The 24,558-nt window shown below is 35.3% G+C and overlaps 2 protein-coding genes across 2 annotated transcripts in view; one reads left to right on the top strand and one right to left on the bottom strand.

Annotated features, from left to right (window-relative positions):
• Window positions 1–24,558, bottom strand: part of LOC109096893 (carcinoembryonic antigen-related cell adhesion molecule 5-like) — a 121,315-nt gene that overhangs the window by 40,978 nt on the left and 55,779 nt on the right. The gene's annotated exons all lie outside the window — the stretch shown is intronic.
• On the top strand, window positions 646–5,859 carry LOC109096422 (SLAM family member 7-like). Its single transcript, XM_042717093.1, has 4 exons — window positions 646–784; window positions 1,005–1,310; window positions 1,870–2,130; window positions 5,221–5,859. The coding sequence occupies exons 1-4, from the start codon at window positions 688–690 to the stop codon at window positions 5,370–5,372; spliced, it is 816 nt and encodes a 271-aa protein (XP_042573027.1). The 5' UTR covers window positions 646–687; the 3' UTR covers window positions 5,373–5,859.

Genomic DNA, 24,558 nt, shown 5'->3' with positions numbered 1-24,558 from the left:
TTAAAGGGTTTATCTCTTAGCGCTGTGGTGTAGGGTTTGTTAGGGATAAGTCACATATATTGTATTTAAATCAACGTATTTAACCAGTTACGTCAAAAGTAATTTAAAAGTAATTAAAGAGCGGTGTGATTACATAAAATATGTAACAAGTAATCAGCACTGGTGATTGTATATAAATAAGCTACTGAATTATTATATTAGGATTATATTAAGATTCATTTAACTTTTGACCCCGATTTGGATGAAAGAAAAAAATGCCTTTTTCTTCTGTTAAATTTTTCTGTTAAAAAGTTGTTTTATTCTAATTGTGTGATTTTATTTAATTTTTTTCAGGTAATGCATGAACTACTAAAATAGTAGTATAATGTCAATCATTCTGAATAAAAATGGTCTGTCAAACCTTTACACAACAGAGCGCCCCCTGGCGAGGGAGATCTGCCCTGCCATCATCTTTCGTGGTCATTTTTCATAAACTGTGTATAGTGCATCATGTAGGTTGTGGTTGGTAGTCTTCCTGAACACAGACACACACTTTGGTCTGACATCAAGCATTTTCCATGTATGTACATAAGACCACAGTATTAACAACCAATAGCATTCATTGTGGTTTCAGATTTGGAACTTCCTTTAAATTGTTCTTACATCCAGTATTAAGCGTGTAAAAGACATTCTGAGAAAGACACATTAATGTGTCATCTGTATAACAACAACAAAAAAATGTATCTACGATGCTTGATGTTGGTCATCATCTGTGTTGTGTTCATCACCACAGAAGCTGTTTCAGGTACATCATTTTTTTAAGGTTTTATCAAAGATTGTTTTGTCAAAGATCTGTTTTTGTAGACCCTAAAACATTTTGATTTTAAATTATATTGAAGTATAACCTAGTTATATATAAATTATAAATGACGTTACGTTAATACGTTATAAATAATAAATGACATTTAAATGACTAGTGATACTTGCTTGTTTAAGGTTAATACGTTTCATATTTTATACATTAGGTGAAGAAGTGAATGTATTTGGTGAAGTCGGTGGTACAGTGTCTTTTCGTCCAGCCAGAATAGATCCTTCTGTCAGCAGCATTATATGGAAACACAGAAGCAGCACTGGATCTGTTGCAAAAGCGATTGAATGGGATGTTTATGATGGTGTTTCCACCCCAAATCAGAGATTCAACGACATCACAACTTTTGATAAGAAAACTGGAGAAATCACTATAACTAAATTAAATTTCGAACATAGTGGACTTTACACCATCGACATCAACAGTAAAGAGCAGGAACAAAGATTCAACTTGGAAGTGTTGGGTGAGAGGATATTCATTATATTCATTACTTCTAATACTGTAAAAGCATTATATTTTTATTATGATGTTTTAACTAAACATATACTACAGCTAATAATTCTGTCAACTTTTTTTTAAACAATCTTTGTATGTGTGTAAGAAATATGATAATTTTGATTTTTTTAATATATGTTTTAGCTAATTTTAATAATAATAATATAAAAAAAACTATTATTATGCTAACAAAAGTTAGCAAGGTATTATCATGTGTTTTGACATGCCTTGGTGTAACGTAATAATACCAGGAGATGTGATAATCATTCTGTGCAATTGCGTGTATTGTACTGAGTAATTATGTCACTGTATTGTGGCAGTACTACGGTACTCTGATGGTATCAGATTGTGATACCATGGTACTGTGATATATACCATGGTGCTCTTTTTCCAAGAATAACATGGTACATGCCCCAAAACATGACAATACTATGATGCTTTCTTAGTGTAAGTTATGTTTTGTATCAAAATACTATGATAGTACAGTCTGATATCATCATTGAAGTTTTTCTTTGTTTCTTTCACAGCACGGGTCCCCAAACCTGAGATAAAAATAGAGAAGACTGAAATGAAACCTAATGCTGTGTATTTAATATGCGAGTACAGTGAAACTATCATCTGGAAGAATTCTGCTGGAGAAACACTGAAGGGCTCACCCCACACTCCGAAAGGAGAACTTATCACAGCTGAAAAAAAAGGAAATTCAGATGTCTTCTACACATGCACACTCAAGAATGCAGTGAGTGAGAGCACCAGTGATCCGGTCTATGAGAGAGATCTGTTTGAAGGTAAGATTTAATTCAACAAGTAAAGAGGAACATCTCTGAGATTATTATTTTTTATGTTTAGGTGGTGCTGTGGTTAGGTGGTTTGCTCTTTTCTCTTCAGAAGTTGTAATTACATTCAACAAGTATTTATATTCATGCTTAAAATATCTGAATGTCATTGCATTAGAATTAAATTAAGGTATTAAAATGTCAGTGAAAGTGTAATCTATTAGAAGCACAAACACACTTAACCTTTCAGACACTTAACATTTCAGAAAAATACGTTTCTTGGGTGTTCTCGAAATTATATTTAAAATTTAACATTTTAATTCAAATTTTAAAACCCTCATATGCTCTCTTCCACAAGGGACTTATTATTATTATTATTATTATTATTACTGGAGAGACACTAAAGTTTAAATCAATTTAGAGAGGGAGATTGAGCTCTGCCCTGCCATCACCTGGTATGGTTATTTCTCCTGCATTATGCAGTGGTGGCTCTTTATGGTGATGGTAGTCTTGATGGTAGTCTTGCGTGTTTGTACCAGACCTTGACATTGAATATTTGCCATTAACTTACAAAAGATAGCAGCAATAAATGCTGAACACTTAGTGAAAGACCAACTAAATGCCGCATGTTTGTGGTTTCTGTTTCTGAACTTCCTCTGTATTTGCAGTTTGCATCTCGAGTGTGTTTGTAAAAGACATAAACCAGTTAGTTTTAACCTAGTTTTAAACAACATCATAGTTTTGTAGTCTAAAAAAGGAGAAATTTTATATATATTAATTAGCCTACAATGCTATGATATTGTTAAAATTATAACTTATTGATTATTATTATTTATTAAAAAAAATTTATTACCCTACAATATCTTCTTCTCTAAACTAATTTAAAGGTAATGAACAAAAAGTAGTTTTATAGATTCATACAACTGCGGTTGTACATCTGATGTCCCATGCTCTGTTTTACTGATGTCCTTGCTACGTTTCTGGACGCTGATTGTGGTAAGACCCTTGCTGTCTATGCAGGGTCAGAGAGCTCTCGGATTTGATCAAAAATATCTTCATTTGTGTTCTGAAGATGAACAAAGATCTTAGAGGTTTGGAACAATATAACCATGAGAAATTAATGACAGGATTTTCATTTTTGCTTAATCATTATGATGTTTTTACTAAACATATACTACAGCTATTAACTCTGTCAACTTTTTTTTTACACTCTTTGTATGTGTGTAAAATATCATTTTCATATTGTAAATATATGTTTTACTTAATTGTAATAATAATAAAACATCTATTATTATGCTAATAAAAGTTAGCTAGGTATTATCATGTGTTTTGACATGCCTTGGAGTAACAGGTAAAAATACCAAGAGATGTGATAATCATTCTGTGCAATTGCGTGTATTTTACTGAATAATATGTCACTGTATTGTGGCAGTACTACGGTACTCTGATGGTATCAGATTGTGATACCATGGTACTGTGATATACAGGTCCTTCTCAAAAAATTAGCATATTGTGAAAAAGTTCATTATTTTCCATAATGTAATGATAAAAATTAAACTTTCACATATTTTAGATTCATTGCCACACCAACTGAAATATTTCAGTTCTTTTATTGTTTTAATACTGATGATTTTGGCATACAGCTCATGAAAACCCAAAAATTCCTATCTCAAAAAAATTAGCGTATTTCATCCGAACCAATAAAAGAAAAGTGTTTTTAATACAAAAAAAGTCAACCTTCTAATAATTATATTCAGTTATGCACTCAATACTTGGTCTGGAATCCTTTTGCAGAAATGACTGCTTCAATGACTCTTCACAATATCCCACAGATTCTCTATGGGGTTCAGGTCAGGAGAGTTGGCAGGCCAATTGAGCACAGTAATACCATGGTCAGTAAACCATTTACCAGTGGTTTTGGCACTGTGAGCAGGTGCCAGGTCGTGCTGAAAACTAAATCTTCATCTCCATAAAGCTTTTCAGCAGATGGAAGCATGAAGTGCTCCAAAATCTCCTGATAGCTAGCTGCATTGACCCTGCCCTTGATAAAACACAGTGGACCAACACCAGCAGCTGACATGGCACCCCAGACCATCACTGACTGTGGGTACTTGACACTGGACTTCAGGCATTTTGGCATTTCCTTCTCCCCAGTCTTCCTCCAGACTCTGGCACCTTGATTTCCGAATGACATGCAAAATTTGCTTTCATCCGAAAAAAAAGTACTTTGGACCACTGAGCAAACAGTCCAGTGCTGCTTCTCTGTAGCCCAGGTCAGGCGCTTCTGCCGCTGTTTTCTGGTTCAAAAGCACACGCCTGTGCACGGTGGCTCTGGATGTTTCTACTCCAGACTCAGTCCACTGCTTCCGCAGGTCCCCCAAGGTCTGGAATCGGTCCTGCACAATCTTCCTCAGGGTCCGGTCACCTCTTCTCGTTGTGCAGCGTTTTTTGCCACACTTTTTCCTTCCCACAGACTTCCCACTGAGGTGCCTTGATACAGCACTCTGGGAACAGCCTATTCGTTCAGAAATTTCTTTCTGTGTCTTACCCTCTCGCTTGAGGGTGTCAATGATGGCCTTCTGGACAGCAGTCAGGTCGGCAGTCTTACCATGATTGCGGTTTTGAGTAATGAACCAGGCTGGGGAGTTTTTAAAAGCCTCAGGAATCTTTTGCAGGTGTTTAGAGTTAATTAGTTGATTCAGATGATTAGGTTAATAGCTCGTTTAGAGAACCTTTTCATGATATGCTAATTTGTTTGAGATAGGAATTTTGGGTTTTCATGAGCTGTATGCCAAAATCATCAGTATTAAAACAATAAAAGACCTGAAATATTTCAGTTGGTGTGCAATGAATCTAAAATATATGAAAGTTTAATTTTTATCATTACATTATGGAAAATAATGAACTTTTTCACAATATGCTAATTTTTTGAGAAGGACCTGTATACCATGGTGCTCAAGTACTTCCAAGAATAACATGGTACATGCCCCAAAACATGATAATACAATGCTGCTTTCTTAGTGTAAGTTATGATTTGTATCAAAATACTATGATATTACAATCTAATACCATCACTGAAGTTTTTCTTTGTTTCTTTCACAGCGCCGGTCCCCAAACCTGAGATTGAAATGAACCCTAATGAATCTACAAATTCTGTTAGCCCAGCGTTTAAGTTCTGTGCTCACACTCTCTCTATTTATTTGCATATCTGCTCTTTCTATATTTTTTTACTTTTCTTTATCTCTTATTTTTGATTATCTTCGATTTATTTTTGATTTGTTTGTTTGTTTTCTCTGCTATTTTTCTTGTTTAGTAGTCTCTTCCCCCTTTTTTCTTTTTTTTTTTGTGTTTGTTTTGTTTAGTAATCATTGGCTGTTTCTCAATTCCAAGAACGCAAAGAACGGACTTGCGTTCTCGTGGAGATCGGTCTTGCCAGGCGACCTTGGAAGAACGAACTCAGAAGGTCGAGAGAACACAGAACGCACTTGTGAGAATTGAGATGTGTGCGATCTTCCTGTTGGTCACCTGACCTCCCCAGATTCAACATCGCAACATTCATAAAGTGACAAACACACCATTATCTGCATTATTATCTGCATTATTTTTTTTTTTATGATGTCATTTTGTAATGGCAAATAGGTAAATATATCAGATACTTTGTCAAGAAATAATAATATAATCTCAAATAAGAAACTCAATTAAGATTAGTTGTTCTGTCAATAAAACATACATTTAAATATCAAATTTGCGTTTTTTTATGTATTTAATACTTAAAATGTTTACAAACAGACGTTTACTTTAACCAGCGTCTCACTCTCGCGCGCTTGCGGCGGGAAACTCTCCAGGGTAACTATACGACGATAGTTGTAAATAATAAAATATGGTGAGGAGAGAAGTACTTGTTGCTGCCATTCTGGCAGGCAAGCTGTATCTGGAGGCAGAGGAGAAGGCGGCGTCTGACGACATCACGCAGGCGTGGTTTGATCGCAAGGTCAAGGAGCATGCGCACTTTACACGCTCCGTGTGAAGCCCGCGAACGTATGACAGCGGCACGACCTGCGGAGATCTTGTGTTCGTTTCATTTTCGTGCATTTCAAACAAGAATGATTATCAAGTCTTACATTAAACAGTGGGGAAAGAGGAAGAAGACGACGAAGAAAAAACTCGTGTGGCACATTGATAATTAAATTGGGAATATATTTCATATCACCTCTGGTCTCTTTCTCTCTCTCTCTCTCTCTCTCTCTCTCTCTCTCTCTCTCTCTCTCTCTCTCTCACACACACACAGACATTTATATTATACTTTTATATATTTAAAATTTGTATATAATTGTATAACATGTTATAACATTATACATTTCTAAAAATTTACATAAACATTAGTATACATATACACACGTGTGTGTGTGTGTGTGTGTGTGTGTGTATATATATATATATATATATATATATATATATATATATATATACTCCAGTCTTCAGTGTCACATGATCTTCAGAAATCATTCTAATATGCTAATAGAAACATTTCTGATTATTATCAATGTTGAAAACTTTTTTTTTTTTAGGATTCACAGATGAATAAAAAGTTAAAAAGAACAGCATTTATTTGAAATAGAAAGCTTCTGTAAAATTATAAATTACAGTTCGAAAGTTTGGGGTCAGTAAGTTTTTTTTTTTTTTTTAATGAACTTATATTCAGCAAGGATACATTCAATTGATCAAAAGTGACAGTAAGGATATGTTACAAAATATTTTAAATTTCAAATAAATGTTATTCTTTTGAACTTTCTACTCATCAAATAATTTTTACAAAATTGTGTGTGTGTGTGTGTGTGTGTGTGTATATATATATATATATATATATAGAGAGAGAGAGAGAGAGAGAGAGAGAGAAGGAACTGCATGTTGCTGAAGGAGGTTCTGATAAAAATTTGCATTCACTCTGCCATGTGTCTGTATAAGAGCCCATTGAGAGTCTTGCATTTTTTTGTCTTCTCGTGCATTTGTCTTCCGTGGACAACAAACCTTTTTGGTTACTTGAACCTACAATATTCGAGAAATCACAGATTTGGAACAAACAGCTTCTCTTGAAGTGACTGAAAGAGTCATCCCTTTGGCCTTCATTTGGACAACCTGCTGTCGCAGGTTTTCAGTCACCTTAGAGCGGCCAGTTAAATAGGGTTTGTCATATAATTAAAGAATTTAGCACCAGGTGCCAGATTAACACATATAACTATCTGTGTTCTCTAATTTTGATCAGTTATTTTTCAAATGTCTCATTTAAGCTTTTTATACTGTGCTTCAGAATGCAATTAATTTATGAAATATGCTTAAAACTGACCTTCTACTCCTGTTAGGATCAGAGGTGTCAAATGCTTCGTTACATTGCTTAAGTAGAAATTTTGGGTATCTATACTTTACTTGAGTTATTATTTTTCAGCCGACTTTTTACTTCTACTCCTTACATTTTCATGCAATTATCTGTACTTTCTACTCCTTACATTTAAAAAATAGGTTCGTTACTGCTATTTCATTTCGGCTTGTTTTCATTCCGGCTTCATTCCAAAAAAAAAAAACCTATCCAGATAAATCGCGCCATCCGGATGAAGTGAAGTTGATTGTGGTTGGATGAGAAGTATAAACATATACCATTCCGACACCCTATTGGTTTGTACGCGATCCATCGCACCTGCACATGACACAGATCACATCTCACACTCCAGTAAGGGCATAGCCAGTGTTGGGTTCGTATATCAAAAAATATATTTCTTAAAAGTAGGGTTGGGGTATGGAACCGGTATGCACCGAACCGAAATAAATGCCTCTTAAATGCCTGAGCGATCGATTGAAATGTTTGTCCTGGTTCTCCGAAATGTAGGCCTACAGCCGTGGCCAAAAGTTTTGAGAATTACATAAATATTGGAAATTGGAAAAGTTGCTGCTTAAGTTTTTATAATAGCAATTTGCATATACTCCAGAATGTTATGAAAAGTGATCAGATGAATTGCATAGTCCTTCTTTGCCATGAAAAATTAACTTAATCCCAAAAAAAACCTTTCCACTGCATTTCATTGCTGTCATTAAAGGACCTGCTGAGATCATTTCAGTAATCATCTTGTTAACTCAGGTGAGAATGTTGACGAGCACAAGGCTGGAGATCATTATGTCAGGCTGATTGGGTTAGAATGGCAGACTTGACATGTTAAAAAAGAGGGTGATGCTTGAAATCATTGTTCTTCCATTGTTAACCATGGTGACCTGCAAAGAAACGCGTGCAGCCATCATTGCGGTGCATAAAAATGGCTTCACAGGCAAGGATATTGTGGCTACTAAGATTGCACCTAAATCAACAATGTATAGGTTCATCAAGAAGGTTCAATTCTTGTAAAGAAGGCTTCAGGGCGTCCAATAAAGTCCAGCAAGCGCCAGGATCGTCCCCTAAAGAGGATTCATCTGCGGGATCGGAGTGCCACCAGTGCAGAGCTTGCTCAGGAATGGCAGCAGGCAGGTGTGAGCGCATCTGCACGCACAGTGAGGCGAAGACTTTTGGAAGATGGCCTGGTGTCAAGAAGGGCAGCAAAGAAGCCACTTCTCTCCAAAAAAACATCAGGGACAGATTGATCTTCTGCAGAAAGTATAGTGAATGGACTGCTGAGGACTGGGGCAAAGTCATATTCTCCGATGAAGCCCCTTTCCGAATGTTTGGGGCATCTGGAAAAAGGCTTGTCCGGAGAAGAAAAGGTGAGCGCTACCATCAGTCCTGTGTTGAGCCAACAGTAAAGCATCCTGACACCATTCATGTGTGGGGTTGCTTCTCATCCAAGGGAGTGGGCTCACTCACAATTCTGCCCATAAACACAGCCATGAATAAAGAATGGTACCAAAACACCCTCCAACAGCAACTTCTTCCAACAACAGTTTGGTGAAGAACAACGCATTTTCCAGCACGATGGAGCACCGTGCCATAAGGCAAAAGTGATAACTAAGTGGCTCGGGGACCAGAATGTTGAAATTTTGGGGCCATGGCCTGGAAACTCCCCAGATCTTAATCCCATTGAGAACTTGTGGTCAATCCTCAAGAGGCGGGTGGACAAACAAAAACCCACTAATTCTGACAAACTCCAAGAAGTTGTTATTAAAGAATGGGTTGCTATCAGTCAGGATTTGGCCCAGAAGTTGATTGAGAGCATGCCCAGTCGAATTGCAGAGGTCCTGAAAAAGAAGGGCCAACACTGCAAATACTGACATTTGCATAAATGTCATGTAATTGTCGATAAAAGCCTTTGAAACGTATGAAGTGCTTGTAATTATATTTCATTACACCACAACGAAACAACTGAAACAAAGATCTAAAAGCAGTTTAGCAGCAAACTTTGTGAATATGGTAATAAGACATACTCAACAGAAAAATGTCCACAAACAAAAAAAAGAAGCATGGGCGTCGCTAGGCTTTTTTATAGGTGCTATAGCATTTAGCTCCATAAACTGTATACTCAAATTCGCGATCGCCTCAGAGTCAGTCCCCTTAAATTTCATATGAAAAAGGCGGCAGACCGGTCTACTCTCCGTCTTTCAGCGCGCTCTTTCAATCCACAGACGGCGGTGGAGCAGCGCGAGCGCACTTAAACAGAAACAGAGGACACAAGGTGTGTGTTTATCGATAGATTGTTAGAATATCTGTATCTGTGCAGTTCTTTGTCATAAATACAGTTTACAAAAGGTCACGAGGGAGCAGTCGGTTTCTGTAAAGTTTTCCGCTTGTCACCGCTCATCACACACCACAGCTGTTTCCTCCAGCGACAATCTAGCCCTTAAACACATATAAACGAACGCATACTTCAATTGTACTTATTTAAATATACTGAAATTAAATCATACGTACTTTATACATACACTACTGTGTAAAAGTCTTAGGCACGTTAGTGTTTTCACCCCAAAGAATTGTGTTCGGACAGTTATTTATATATTTTGCTGTAGTGTCCTGCCAGTCACTGCCCACCATATGGAGATTCAAAGACATATGGTTGTCAGGACTGCTTGTGCATTCAAAATCACACTAGATTATTATTAAAATTAATGGCAAACTGATATTTCCTACTGACACACTACAGCAAAAAGATATAAATAAATGGCTTAAACCCCTTTTTGGGGTGAAAATACTAATGTGCCTAAGACTTTTGCACAGTACTGTACTTTACAAACGACATTGTTGCTACTTTATAAAGAATGACCATACAGTCATTCGCAGAACTGCTTAAAGACAGTGACAGACACCACTCATTTTAACTAAATATCAGGAGTGATTGACAGAGATACAGTAGAAACATTATGTGTGCTTTTTGTATTAAATAATGACCCAGATTGTGAAATACATTTATTAGCCTTAGAGTAAGGGAAGCACAACTTGGCAAATGAGAGCATCCAAGGTGAAAGCTATGGATTTATTTTAAATATTTGTAATGTTCTTTATTGTTAATCCAGTTTTTTTTGTGGCTCTTTTTTTAAGTATCGTTTCAGGGCACCGTTTAGGCACCGGTACCATTTTAAAAGTATCGAAATGGCACCGGACCCTACTTAAAAGTTATTATTTCTCAACTACTGGCTCATTTATCAAATGGGTGCTTTCTCTTCATCCTCCGCAAATTAAGCTACTGTAGGTAGTCCGGTAACTAGACGTTTGAATAAATTAGCATTTGCGATTGACAACGCGATTGACAATGTGAAAGTCGTGACATTTGCCAAGCATGGTAACCCATACTCGGAATTGGAGCTCTGCATTTAACCCATCCAAGTGCACACACACAGCAGTGAGAAGTGAACACACCGTGAACACACACCTGGAGCAGTGGGCAGCTATATATCCAGCGCCCAGGGAGCAACTGGGGGTTCAGTGCCTTGCTCAAAGACACTTCAGCCATGGGTATTGAGGGTGAAAGAGAGCGCTTTTCATTCACTCCCCACCCACCTACAACTCCTGCCAGCACCGAGACTCGAACCTGCGACCTTCTGGTTACAAGTCCAAATCTCTAACCATGTAGCCAATACAGGAAGCTATCGATCAAGAAGGTATTAGGATTATGAATTATTTTTCATTTTTATTTTTTGATTAATCACTTGGATTAATCATTCATTTTGACAGCACTAATGTTTATTGTAAATAGACAACCATACAAGGGTAATTGTTACCAAGCCTGCCCTGGGTACACCAATTTTCTTGTTCATTGCCCTCGCAGATTCCTACAGCTAAGCTTGGATGTACATTAAATACATTCCATTAAAGGTTATTGATGACATGCCTCTGAAGTTTGACTTTTTGCACCATTACAATACTTATAGGCAACTAGTCATCATATCTCTAGTTCTTTAATGTATTTGCATTGTACTAAAGTGTGTTCATTTTCAATGGGCATATATGCGGCTGAAACAGGAAATCTAGTGCATCCCAAATTTTTCAACATGAATATTTTAATAAAACATTATAGTCATAATGGCCTATAGGCTTTTTGAAAAATGTTTTTTTTGAGGAAGTGGGGTAGTGCACAATAGGCCCCTGTGGCGTGGCCTAAGCTTTTGTTCTTTTTTTCCCTCCCTTTTTTTCCTTACATTACTTTTACTTTTATACTTTAAGTAGTTTGAATATGAGTAATGAGTAATGAATGTGAATACTTAAAACACCAGTTAATAAATCAACTTCTACAAAAGTCTTTTTAAACCGTAGTATCTATACTTCTACTTGAGTAATGAATGTGAATACTTTTGACACCACTGACAAAAGCAAAAAAGGCCTTTAACACTAGCTTGCTCTAGTCTTTTTCTATTCTGTTTTTCTTTTTATTTATTATATAATAAAAAAAAAAACTTTCTATGTGTACTGCATTAAGCTAACTGAGACTTGTTATAGCACTTGCGTATCATTGCTCTTTTGTTGATTTTGGGTTGGCTTTTCACTCAACTTCACCTCTATCCTTCCACACTAGATTTTTTATTCCCAGGGATAACATATGTTCTGCTCTACACCTAGGTATTTAAGAAAGAGGTCCCAAATCCTCGAAAACTTAAAGGGTTTATCTCTTAGCGCTGTGGTGTAGGGTTTGTTAGGGATAAGTCACATATATTGTATTTAAATCAACGTGTTTAACCAGTTACGTCAAAAGTAATTTAAAAGTAATTAAAGAGCGGTGTGACTACATAAAATATGTAACAAGTAATCAGCACTGGTGATTGTATATAAATAAGATACTGAATTATTATATTAAGATTATATTAAGATTCATTTAACTTTTGACCCCGATTTGGATGAAAGAAAAAAATGCCTTTTTCTTCTGTTAAATTTTTCTGTTAAAAAGTTGTTTTATTCTAATTGTGTGATTTTATTTTATTTTTTTCAGGTAATGCATGAACTACTAAAATAGTAGTATAATGTCAATCATCCTGAATAAAAATGGTCTGTCAAAAGTAAAATGTGTTAAGACTTTTATTTAAAGTAAACATTCCAATTTCAGAAGGAGATTTAGAGCGTCTTCAGGGAAGTATGAATATAGCGAATGTTTCATCAAACAGTTTCGTTCAGTTTAATAGCTTTAAAGGATATACATTTTCTCATTCAACTGAAATATGCATCTCCTCTACTGACCTTTACACAACAGAGCGCCCCCTGGCGAGTGAGATCTGCCCTGCCATCATCTTTCGTGGTCATTTTTCATAAACTGTGTATAGTGCATCATGTAGGTTGTGGTTGGTAGTCTTCCTGAACACAGACACACACTTTGGTCTGACATCAAGCATTTTCCATGTATGTACATAAGACCACAGTATTAGCAACCAATAGCATTCATTGTGGTTTCAGCTTTGGAACTTCCTTTAAATTGTTCTTACATCCAGTATTAAGCGTGTAAAAGACATTCTGAGAAAGACACATTAATGTGTCATCTGTATAACAACAACAAATGTCAATGTCTCTACGATGCTTGATGTTGGTCATCATCTGTGTTGTGTTCATCACCACAGAAGCTGTTTCAGGTACATCATTTTTTTTAAGGTTTTATCGAAGATTGTTTTGTCGAAGATCTGTTTTTGTAGACCCTAAAACATTTTTATTTTAAATTATATTGAAGTATAACCTAGTTATATATAAATTATAAATGACATTACGTTAATACGTTATACATTATAAATGACATTTAAATGACTAGTGATACTTGCTTGTTTAAGGTTAACTAAATTTCATATTTTATACATTAGGTGAAGAAGTGAAGATACTAAGTGAAGTCGGTGGTACAGTGTCTTTTGGTTCGACCAGCTTACCTCCTTCTGTCAGCAGCATTATATGGAAACACAGAAGCAGCACTGGATCTGTTGCAAAAGCGATTGAATGGGATCTTGATGATGGTGTTTCCATCCCGAATCCGAGATTCAAAGACATCACAACTCTTGATAAGAAAACTGGAGAAATCACTATAACTAAATTAACTGTTGAACACAGTGGAGTATATACCATTGATATCAACAGTAAAGAGCAGGAACAGAGATTCAACTTGGAAGTATTGGGTGAGAGGATATTGATTATTATATTCATTACTTCTAATACTGTAAAAGCATTATATTTTTATTATGATATTTTTACTAAACATATACTACAGCTAATAATTCTGTCAACTTTTTTTTTAAACAATCTTTGTATGTGTGTAAAAAAATATGATCATTTTGATTTTGTTAATATATGTTTTAGCTAATTTTAATAATAATAATATTTAAAAAACTATTATTATGCTAACAAAAGTTAGCAAGGTATTATCATGTGCTTTGACATGCCTTGGTGTAACGTAATAATACCAGGAGATGTGATAATCATTCTGTGCAATTGCGTTTATTGTACTGAGTAATTATGTCACAGTATTGTGGCAGTACTATGGTACTCTGATGGTATCAGATTGTGATACCATGGTACTGCGATATATACCATGGTGCTCAAGTACTTCCAAGAATAACATGGTACATGCCCCAAAACATGATAATACTATGATGCTTTCTTAGTGTAAGTTATGATTGGTATCAAAATACTATGATAGTACAGTCTGATACCATCACTGAAGTTTTTCTTTGTTTCTTTCACAGCACGGGTCCCCAAACCTGAGATAAAAATAGAGAAGATTGAAATGAAACCTAATGCTGTGTATTTAAAATGTGAGTACAATGAAACTATCATCTGGAAGAATTCTGCTGGAGAAACACTGAAGGGCACAAGCCAGAGTCTGAAAGGAGAACTTATCACAGCTGAAAAAAAAGGAAATCCAGATGTCTTCTACACATGCACACTCAAGAATGCAGTGAATGAGAGCACCAGTGATCCGGTCTATGAGAGAGATCTGTTTGAAGGTAAGATTTAATTCAACAAGTAAAGAGGAACATCTCTGAGATGATTTTTTTTATGTTTAAATGGTGCTGTGGTTAGGTGGTTTGCTCTTTTCTCTTCAGAAGTTGTAATTACATTCAACAAGTATTTATATTCATGCTTAAGATATCTGAATGTCATTGAATTAGAATTAAATTAAGGTATTAAAATGTCAATGAAAGTGTAATCTATTAGAAGCACAAACACACTTAACTTTTCAGCCACTTAACATTTCAGAAAAATACGTTTCTTGGGTGTTCTCGAAATTATATTTGAAATTTAACATTTTAATTCAAATTTTAAAACCCTCATATGCTCTCTTCCACAAGGGACTTGGTGAAAGACCAACTAAATGCCGCATGTTTGTGGTTTCTGTTTATGAACTTCCTCTGTATTTGCAGTTTGCATCTCGAGTGTGTTTGTAAAAGACATAAACCAGTTAGTTTTAACCTAGTTTTAAACAACGTCATAGTTTTGTAGTCTAAAAAAGGAGAAATTTTATATATATATATATATATATATATATATATATATATATATATATATATATCAGGGTTTCCGTTGTCCGGTAATTACCAGACATTGGCCGGGAAAAAAAATTAAATGTCCGAAAAAATTAAATCTCTCCGGTTCAAATTGTCAGATTAAAACTGCCTAATAATCCCGGCCCCGCCCCCCCAACACAATCTACATCGACCGTTTGAAAGTTTTTTAAACAACATCGCATGTTGCATTTCAAATAAAGCGCACGCCTAACGGCTATAATATAGACGCGAAGGAGGATACTGAATCAGGAACGCCTGAAGCCTCAGATGTCCAGAGCCAGACAGCTCCGCCACCACCGGAGAAAAGGCCGAAGTGTAGGGCGTATCGGTCGGAATGGAGTGACAAGTTCCCATGGCTAAGATGTGAGGTAACGTTAGTTGATGGTAACGAAAAAATGTTCTGTTCGCGCTGCGAAAAGGCAGGACGACGCAGCGGATTCACAAGAGGGTCGAATAATTTGAGAATGTCTGCTCACATTGAACATAGTCAGAGCAATGACCATATTGCGGCGCACAATTTAACGCCACAGAGGGGGGTTCTCGCTGCAGAATCGGATCAAGACGAAGCAGCGAAGTCGCCTTGCGGAGAACAAGGTTACGCGGCTTATGCGCATTGCAAGTTGTGGAGAGACACTGGGAAGTTTTGATTTTAAGTCGGCAGCTGCACAATTCAGCACTGCAAAAAAGCGTAAAAAGTAGCCAAAAATGATGCGAGACAATGTTATAGGCCTAGTCATTTGTTTGTTCAAGTTCATTTGACAAGGAGTCATTTCACACGGTAGCCAATTTAAATGTTACCAGCTAAATGAGACATACTGAGTTTATAATTAAGTTTGCTTGAGTAAAAACAATGCTATATTCGGATATTTTATGTGGGGAAGGGGGGTTGGTTTGTTAAACTATGAAATGTGAAACCATAGTAAAAAACAATTGGTTGATTGATGCCAATCGGACATTCATGTTTTTTTTCCGTCTATTTGAAAGTCAGGCTAATAAACATGTTGCATATACGGCCTGATTATGTCATTTTTTAAGTTACATAAACTGTTTTCAGTTTTCCTCAACTTGACTAATTAAGAAGCGATATTTGACCGGCATATCATCAAAATGTCCGGAAAACGAAACCTCTGCCGGTCACTTTGACCGGCACCATTTTTTTCTAGCGGAAACTCTGATATATATATATATATATTAATTAGCCTACAATGCTATGATATTGTTTAAATTATACCCTAAAAATTATTACCCTACAATATAGTGTTGTCACGGTACCAAAATTTCAGTATTCGGTACGGATAGAAGTGAAAATCCACGGTTCTCGGTACCAATTTCGGTACCAAAGCAAAACACAAAAATATGCTAATTAAAAAAACAAACATATTTTATCACTAAAAATAAAACCAATGCCATTCTTTATACTTACTTACAATTGTGTTTAAAGTTTTTCTACAAGTAATATAATTATGAAAAAAAGTAAACAAGTTTCACCCAAATTTAATTTGTCTTTTAATTAATGAAATTTAAACATTTTATTTTTTTGGTAAATAAAGGGGATTTGCTATTAAAATTAAAACATGGAAGAAATATAGTGTGATTTATTTATTTCTTTATTTCCCCATATATACATATATATGCAAAATTCATTTTCTGCCAGCAGGAGGCGCTTTAAGAGCGGGAGAGATACAGGATTCTCCGGTAACGGCTGTAAAGCAGCGCTGAGCTCACAAACGCTGTCTTATCAAGCATTACATGCAAAATGAAATGAAATCGAAAATGTTCTAAATACAGTCGGTTTCCTTCAGAACTCCAGTGATATAAAACACCCGCATCGGTTTTTGATTTTGAAACGTACAGTGCTCATGTTTATTCAGTGAAGTCAAAGCCCAATTGAAAACAAGTCACCTTTATTTATATATCACATTAAAATAAATCAATGTGTGGGAAACCCTGGGTTGCCGTGAATACCTTTAAATTGACACCGGTTTTACTCAAATGAAACGGTTAAATGCTTGTGAAGTGATCAGAATAGTTCTGGTGATGTTGTTTGTTTATGTATTTATGTCCTCATTGAGACGCAGATGCTGAAATTACTGCAAGCGTCACGCGCTTCAGTCTATGTAGTAAACAAACCCGCACGTCTCTGCCATTCATTCATTCACACAGAGACCAACTTTTGCGGCTTAACATTTACAGATACTGGTCCATATGGAGATTTGATTTGATAAATTTATGCTAACTTTGACAAATTCCGTGACTGTCCATATTAAAATGTAAGTTTAATTTTCATGACTGGATTTTGAGATTCCGTCACGCTTTCTGGAGATCATAGCTCTGTATGCGTCAAGAACCGGGTTGACCGGGTGCTCGGTAACACCGGTACTTAAAGAAACCTGGTACCGTGACATTTTCATTTTTTTTAGTACCGACTTGGTACCGAAGTACCGGGTCTTTTGACAACACTACTACAATATTTCCTTCTCTAAACTAATTTAAAGGTAATGAAACAAAAAGTAGTTTTATAGATTCATACAACTGCGGTTTTGAACCTCTGATGTCCCATGCTCTGTTTACTGATGTCCTTGCTACGTTTCTGGACGCTGATTGTGGTAAGACCCTTGCTGTCTATGCAGGGTCAGAGAGCTCTCGGATTTGATCAAAAATATCTTCATTTGTGTTCTGAAGATGAACAAAGATCTTAGAGGTTTGGAACAATATAAGCATGAGAAATTAATGACAGGATTTAAATTTTTGCTTAATCATTATGATGTTTTTACTAAACATATACTACAGCTATTAATTCTGTCAACTTTTTTTTTACACTCTTTGTATGTGTGTAAAATATCATTTTCATATTGTAAATATATATTTACTTAATTGTAATAATAATAAAACATCTATTATTATGCTAATAAAAGTTAGCAAGGTATTATCATGTGTTTTGACATGCCTTGGAGATGTGATAAAAAAAAATGATCTCAAAAAATTAGCATATCATGAAAAGGTTCTCTAAACGAGCTATTAACCTAATCATCTGAATCAACTAATTAACTCTAAACACCTGCAAAAGATTCCTGAGGCTTTTAAAAACTCCCAGCCTGGTTCATTACTCAAAACCGCAATCATGGGTAAGACTGCCGACCTGACTGCTGTCCAGAAGGCCATCATTGACACCCTCAAGCGAGAGGGTAAGACACAGAAAGAAATTTATGAACGAATAGGCTGTTCCCCAGAGTGCTGTATCAAGGCACCTCAGTGGGAAGTCTGTGGGAAGGAAAAAAGTGTGGCAAAAAACGCTGCACAACGAGAAGAGGTGACCGGACCCTGATGAAAGCAAATTTTGCATGTCATTCGGAAATCAAGGTGCCAGAGTCTGGAGGAAGACTGGGGAGAAGGAAATGCCAAAATGCCTGAAGTCCAGTGTCAAGTACCCACAGTCAGTGATGGTCTGGGGTGCCATGTCAGCTGCTGGTGTTGGTCCACTGTGTTTTATCAAGGGCAGGGTCAATGCAGCTAGCTATCAGGAGATTTTGGAGCACTTCATGCTTCCATCTGCTGAAAAGCTTTATGGAGATGAAGATTTCGTTTTTCAGCACGACCTGGCACCTGCTCACAGTGCCAAAACCACTGGTAAATGGTTTCCTGACCATGGTATTACTGTGCTCAATTGGCCTGCCAACTCTCCTGACCTGAACCCCATAGAGAATCTGTGGGGATATTGTGAAGAGAAAGTTGAGAGACGCAAGACCCAACAACTCTGGATGAGCTTAAGGCCGCTATCGAAGCATCCTGGGCCTCCATAACACCTCAGCAGTGCCACAGGCTGATTGCCTCCATGCCACGCCGCATTGAAGCAGTCATTTCTGCAAAAGGATTCCAGACCAAGTATTGAGTGCATAACTGAACATAATTTTTTGAAGGTTGACTTTTTTTGTATTAAAAACACTTTTCTTTTATTGGTTCGGATGAAATACGCTAATTTTTTGAGATAGGAATTTTGGGTTTTCATGAGCTGTATGCCAAAATCATCAGTATTAAAACAATAAAAGACCTGAAATATTTCAGTTGGTGTGTAATGAATCTAAAATATATGAAAGTTTAATTTTTATCATTACATTATGGAAAATAATGAACTTATTCACAATATGCTAATTTTTTGAGAAGGACCTGTATACCATGGTGCTCAAGTACTTCCAATAATAACATGGTGCATGCCCCAAAACATGATAATACAATGCTGCTTTCTTAGTGTAAGTTATGATTTGTATCAAAATACTATGATATTACAATCTAATACCATCACTGAAGTTTTTCTTTGTTTCTTTCACAGCACGGGTCCCCAAACCTGAGATTGAAATGAACCCTAATGAAGCTACAAATTCTGTTAGCCCAGCGTTTAAGTTCTGTGCTCACACTCTCTATATTTATTTGCATATCTGCTCTTTCTATATTTTTTTACTTTTCTTTATCTCTTATTTTTGATTATCTTCGATTTATTTTTGATTTGTTTGTTTGTTTTCTCTGCTATTTTTCTTGTTTAGTAGTCTCTTCCCCCCTTTTTCTTTTTTTTTTTGTGTTTGTTTTGTTTAGTAATCATTGGCTGTTTCTCAGTTCCAAGAACGGACTTGCGTTCTCGTGGAGATCGGTCTTGCAGGCGACCTTGGAAGAACGAACTCAGAAGGTCGAGAGAACACAGAACGCACTTGTGAGAATTGAGATGTGTGCGATCTTCCTGTTGGTCACCTGACCTCCCCAGATTCAACATCGCAACATTCATAAAGTGACAAAACACACCATTATCTGCATTATTATCTGCATTATTTTTTTTTTTATGATGTCATTTTGTAATGGCAAATAGGTAAATATATCAGATACTTTGTCAAGAAATAATAATATAATCTCAAATAAGAAACTTAATTAAGATTAGTTGTTCTGTCAATAAGACATACATTTAAATATCAAATTTGCGTTTTTTTATGTATTTAATACTTAAAATGTTTACAAACAGACGTTTACTTTAACCAGCGTCTAACTCTCGCGCGCTTGCGGCGGGAAACTCTCCAGGGTAACTATACGACGATAGTTGTAAATAATAAAATATGGTGAGGAGAGAAGTTTTTTTTTTTTTTTTTTTTTTTTTGCTTTATTTCAACAACATTACAACCAAACAAGGTACATGAACATATTTTCAAAAAAATAACCACAATTATTCAGACTTGGTTGAGCATAACCAAACTTATAACAACAAACACATCAAAAAAATAAATAAATAACAAATAAAATAAAAAAAAAAAAAAAAAAAAAACAATACTACAAAATGGGCTTTTAAATTAAATTAAATAATTCCAACATAGAGGTCAGTTTAAGGGCTTTTTTATTCTTAACAAATTTTAAGGATTTATATAAAAGTTTTAGCTCGTTACACCAATGAATAAAGTTGGGTTTAGATTTAAACCATCTGCATTTGTGAATAAAAAAACCTCCCAAACAAATCAGAGAATTGAGAAAAAATTCTAACTCTTTGTTTTCATGAAAAATACCAAACCTAACTACCTTCACATTGAATGGTGATAATTCAACATCTTTGGAACATAACCAGTTTTGCATCTCACTCCAAAAGAAGTGAACTGAATCACACCAAAAAAAAAAACATGCTCTAGAGTTTCAATACTTTTTTCACAAAAAACACAATCATTTGTATCAAAATTAAATTTTAACCTTAAAAATTCTTTGGTAGGGTAAATCTCATTTATAATCTTGAAGCACACCTCTTTAACTTTTGGAGGGAGGGGGTAAGACAAATAGTTTTTTCTAATTTTTTTAACTTCATTCCTATCAAAATCTTTAAGCACATATTCTCGTCTAATTGGGTTTGGATATAAAACCTGTGAAATCAACTTTCTAGTAACTCTATTAGAGCATTTTTTATTACAAAAATCATGACCTTCTAAGGAAAGCTGCCTCAATTCCGAGGAAACTTTGGAGTTCACAATATCTTCTTTAACGATTACTCTTAAAGCAACTGGAATGGCTCTAATAATTCGATTGTAAATATTAATGGTACATTGCAGTCGAAATTTTCTCACAAAAACTCTCTGTAATAACAAATTCCCATTATCATCCAAAAAAATGGGCAACAGCCCAAATCCCTTTGGATTTCCATTCCTCAAAAAAAAAAATGATTTTCTACCAAATTTTATATATCTATTATTCCAAACTGGAGTGTTATGAGGCGTAAAATTATGCTTAAACAATAATTTCCAATAAAGCAGGACTTGCTAATGGAAGTCAGAAAGTTTTACTGGTAAAGAGGTACACTCAAAATCACAACGTAAAAGGAAATTAATTCCACCCAATTTTTAAAAAAAAATTGCACTTGGGACAATATACCAAAAGGATTGATGATTACATATGAAGGATTTTAACCATTTTAATTTCAATACACCATTCATAACGTCAAAATCAATCGCATTTACTCCACCATCTTCATACTTTTTAATCATGTCATCCTTTCTTATGTACTGACATTTATTCCTCCAAATAAATTTAAAATTCATCTTATTTATTGCTTTAATCATTTTTGTTGAAATGGGCATGGAAAAGGCTGGGTAGATGAGTCTAGACAAACTATCCATTTTGGACAAAAGAACTCTTCCAAAGATTGTAAGATCTCTTTGCAGCCATCTATTCAATATCAATTTACACTTCTCTATTGTTATTCCATACATTTTTATTCTCCATTGTTACTTTCTCTCTAGAGATAACAATCCCTAAATATTTTACTTCCTTCTTTATTTGAATATTAAATAATGATTGCAAAGGAAACTCATGTAAAGTTAACATTACACATTTCTTTAAATTCAAATACAGCCCAGAAGCCTTAGAAAACATATTAACCGAATGTAAAGCTAAAGGAATTTGTTGTTCATTTTTTAAAAACAACGTTGTGTCGTCTGCAAATTGGCTTATTATTATTTGTCTATCCAACACTGATAACCCTTCAATACCATTATTTTTAATCAATATCGATAGCAACTCTGCTACTATAATAAACAATAATGGGGAACTACTACAACCTTGACGAAGGCCCCTTTAATAGGGAATCGTGTGCAAGTTCTATGTCTTAGAGCTACCGAACTATTAATATCATTATATAACATTTCAATTAAATTTATAAATCTTCTTCCAAAACCAAAGTGCTTCAGAGTTTTCAAAATAAATGGATGCTCTACCGCATCAAATGCTTTAAAGAAATCTAAAAAAATAAGAAATCCACTTCCCTGAACCACCTCATTATAGTCAAGTAAGTCTAAAACCAATCTAACATTGTTATGAATTGACCTTCCTTCTAAAAAGCCTGACTGTGTCTCACTAATTATGGTAGAAATACCTTTTTTCTCAGTCTAGCAGCAATAGCCCCAGAAAAAATCTTATAATCCGTATTGAGTAAAGAAATAGGCCTCAAATTATCTAAAACTCTTTTATCTTTGCCAGCTTTAGGAATAAGTGTAATTAATCCTTGCTTCATACTTTCTATCAACTCTTTCTTTTCAATAGCTTCTGCTAGGGCATTAAATAATAAAATCCTTAAATCCTTCCAAAAAAATGTAAAAAAATTACTGGTGAGCCCATCAGTCCCTGGAGATTTATTTAAAGGCAACTTCATAACAACTGAATCCAATTCTTCAACTCTAAGATCCGAATCACATAACTTTTTAAAAGAGTTATCAATGTGTGGAATATTGTTTCGAATTTTAGCAAAAAAGAGATCCGAGTCATCTGAAGAAAAATCGGAAGAATATAAATTAGAATAAAACAGAAACACTTCTTTTTCAATTCTTCTTAAATCTTTGCATTCTTCATTTTGGATCATTAAACTATCAATGGAGTTTCTTTGTTGCCTATTTTTTCCAAATTACTAAAATATGAAGAGTTCTTTTCTCCATCCTCAATCCACCTGGCACGTGACCTTACAAAGGCCCCTTGTGCCCTCTCCAGATAAAGATGATCTAATTTATTTTGCAGCTCCATCAGCCTATTTTTTTCCTCATTATTTAACACAGGATTAATACAGCACAAACTTATTTCACGAATTAGGTTATTTTCAAAAATCTTTTTTTCTTTATATATTTTCTTAGAAAATTGTATGGAGAAATTCTCTAATTTTAAATTTTAAAAAATTCCCATTTGCTTACATTACAGTCAAAAGAATCATTTATCTCTATATTTCTAATCAATTCCTTAATTTTACTACAAAATTCTTCATTTTATAAAAGATGGGCATTGAACTTCCAATAACCTTTGTTTCTAAATTGCTTACCTACAGGTTCTAGCACAAGATCAATAAAGCAGTGATCGGTTAACGGAGCTTTAAAAATTGAAGATTGAGAAACAAAATTTTATAATATTGTTACTTACCAACCAATAATCAATTCTGGATTTGCTCTCCCCATTGGGTTAAAACCAGGAAAAACATTCAGCGTCAGGATATAAATCTCTCCAAATGTCATACAAATTATTTTCGAGTTTCAAAAATTCAATGGAAACATTAAGCCGCTGTTTGTTAAGTCTGGGAGGCCATCTGTCCTTCCACTCATCTGGAACCATATTCCAATCCCCTCCTACTATAATATTATCTGTTGGGTATTTTATACTTTAGTTTCTGTAATCACCTCAGAGACATCTTCTATTAATTTCTGATTTTGAGCTGCATTGTTAAAGCCATAAATATTAAATAAAATGAAAAAAATATCATCAATTTTAAGTACCACCATTAGCCAATGACCATTACCATCAACTTTATAACTAATGACTTCCCCAGGACATTTGTTGAAACATATTGCCACACCTCCAGAACGGTTAGAACCATGACTGAAAAAAATCTTATCACCCCATTGATTAGTCCAAAAAGAGGCATCCGAGTCTGTTGAATGAGTCTCTTGTAAAAACAGGCAATGAACTTTTTGCCCTTTACAAAACAAAAACACTGCCTTTCTCTTTACAATGTCTTTCAAGCCCCTAACATTGAGAGAACCAAAAACAAATTTGGTCTTAACCATAAAACTCTACAACAACAAAAAAAGAAGAAAAGAATAAAAGCCAAAAATTAAACTATAAAACACCTACTTGACACTCAGAATCTGCTTAACCTGTAAACTTACAATTAGAGCTCCAGTTGCCCAATGAAACAAAATTACCCACTGTCCTAAAATTAACACCTTATCCATCAACATTAATCTGCCGCCCTTCAATAAAGCCATACGGACCGCGAAAGAAAGCCTTCTTTCCTGCCCGTCTAGCTTGATCAATTTGAGGCCAGAGCTTTTGCCTTTCCTCTAAATCCTCACGAGGAAGCATCTCCGCGAATCGAATCCCTTCCTTTTTGCAGACTGGAGAATCTTTGCTTAGACGCCAGATTTCGTCCTTCACCCGTCTTTGTACAAATAGCACGATGACGTTCCTGCTTCTACTGTCCATCTTTCTTCCCAGCCGATGAACCACATC

This window comes from Cyprinus carpio, chromosome B1, assembly GCF_018340385.1.
Source record: "Cyprinus carpio isolate SPL01 chromosome B1, ASM1834038v1, whole genome shotgun sequence".
Lineage (NCBI taxonomy): Eukaryota > Metazoa > Chordata > Actinopteri > Cypriniformes > Cyprinidae > Cyprinus > Cyprinus carpio.
Note: the sequence above shows the minus strand (reverse complement) of the source record. Positions and strands in the feature narration are given on the sequence as shown.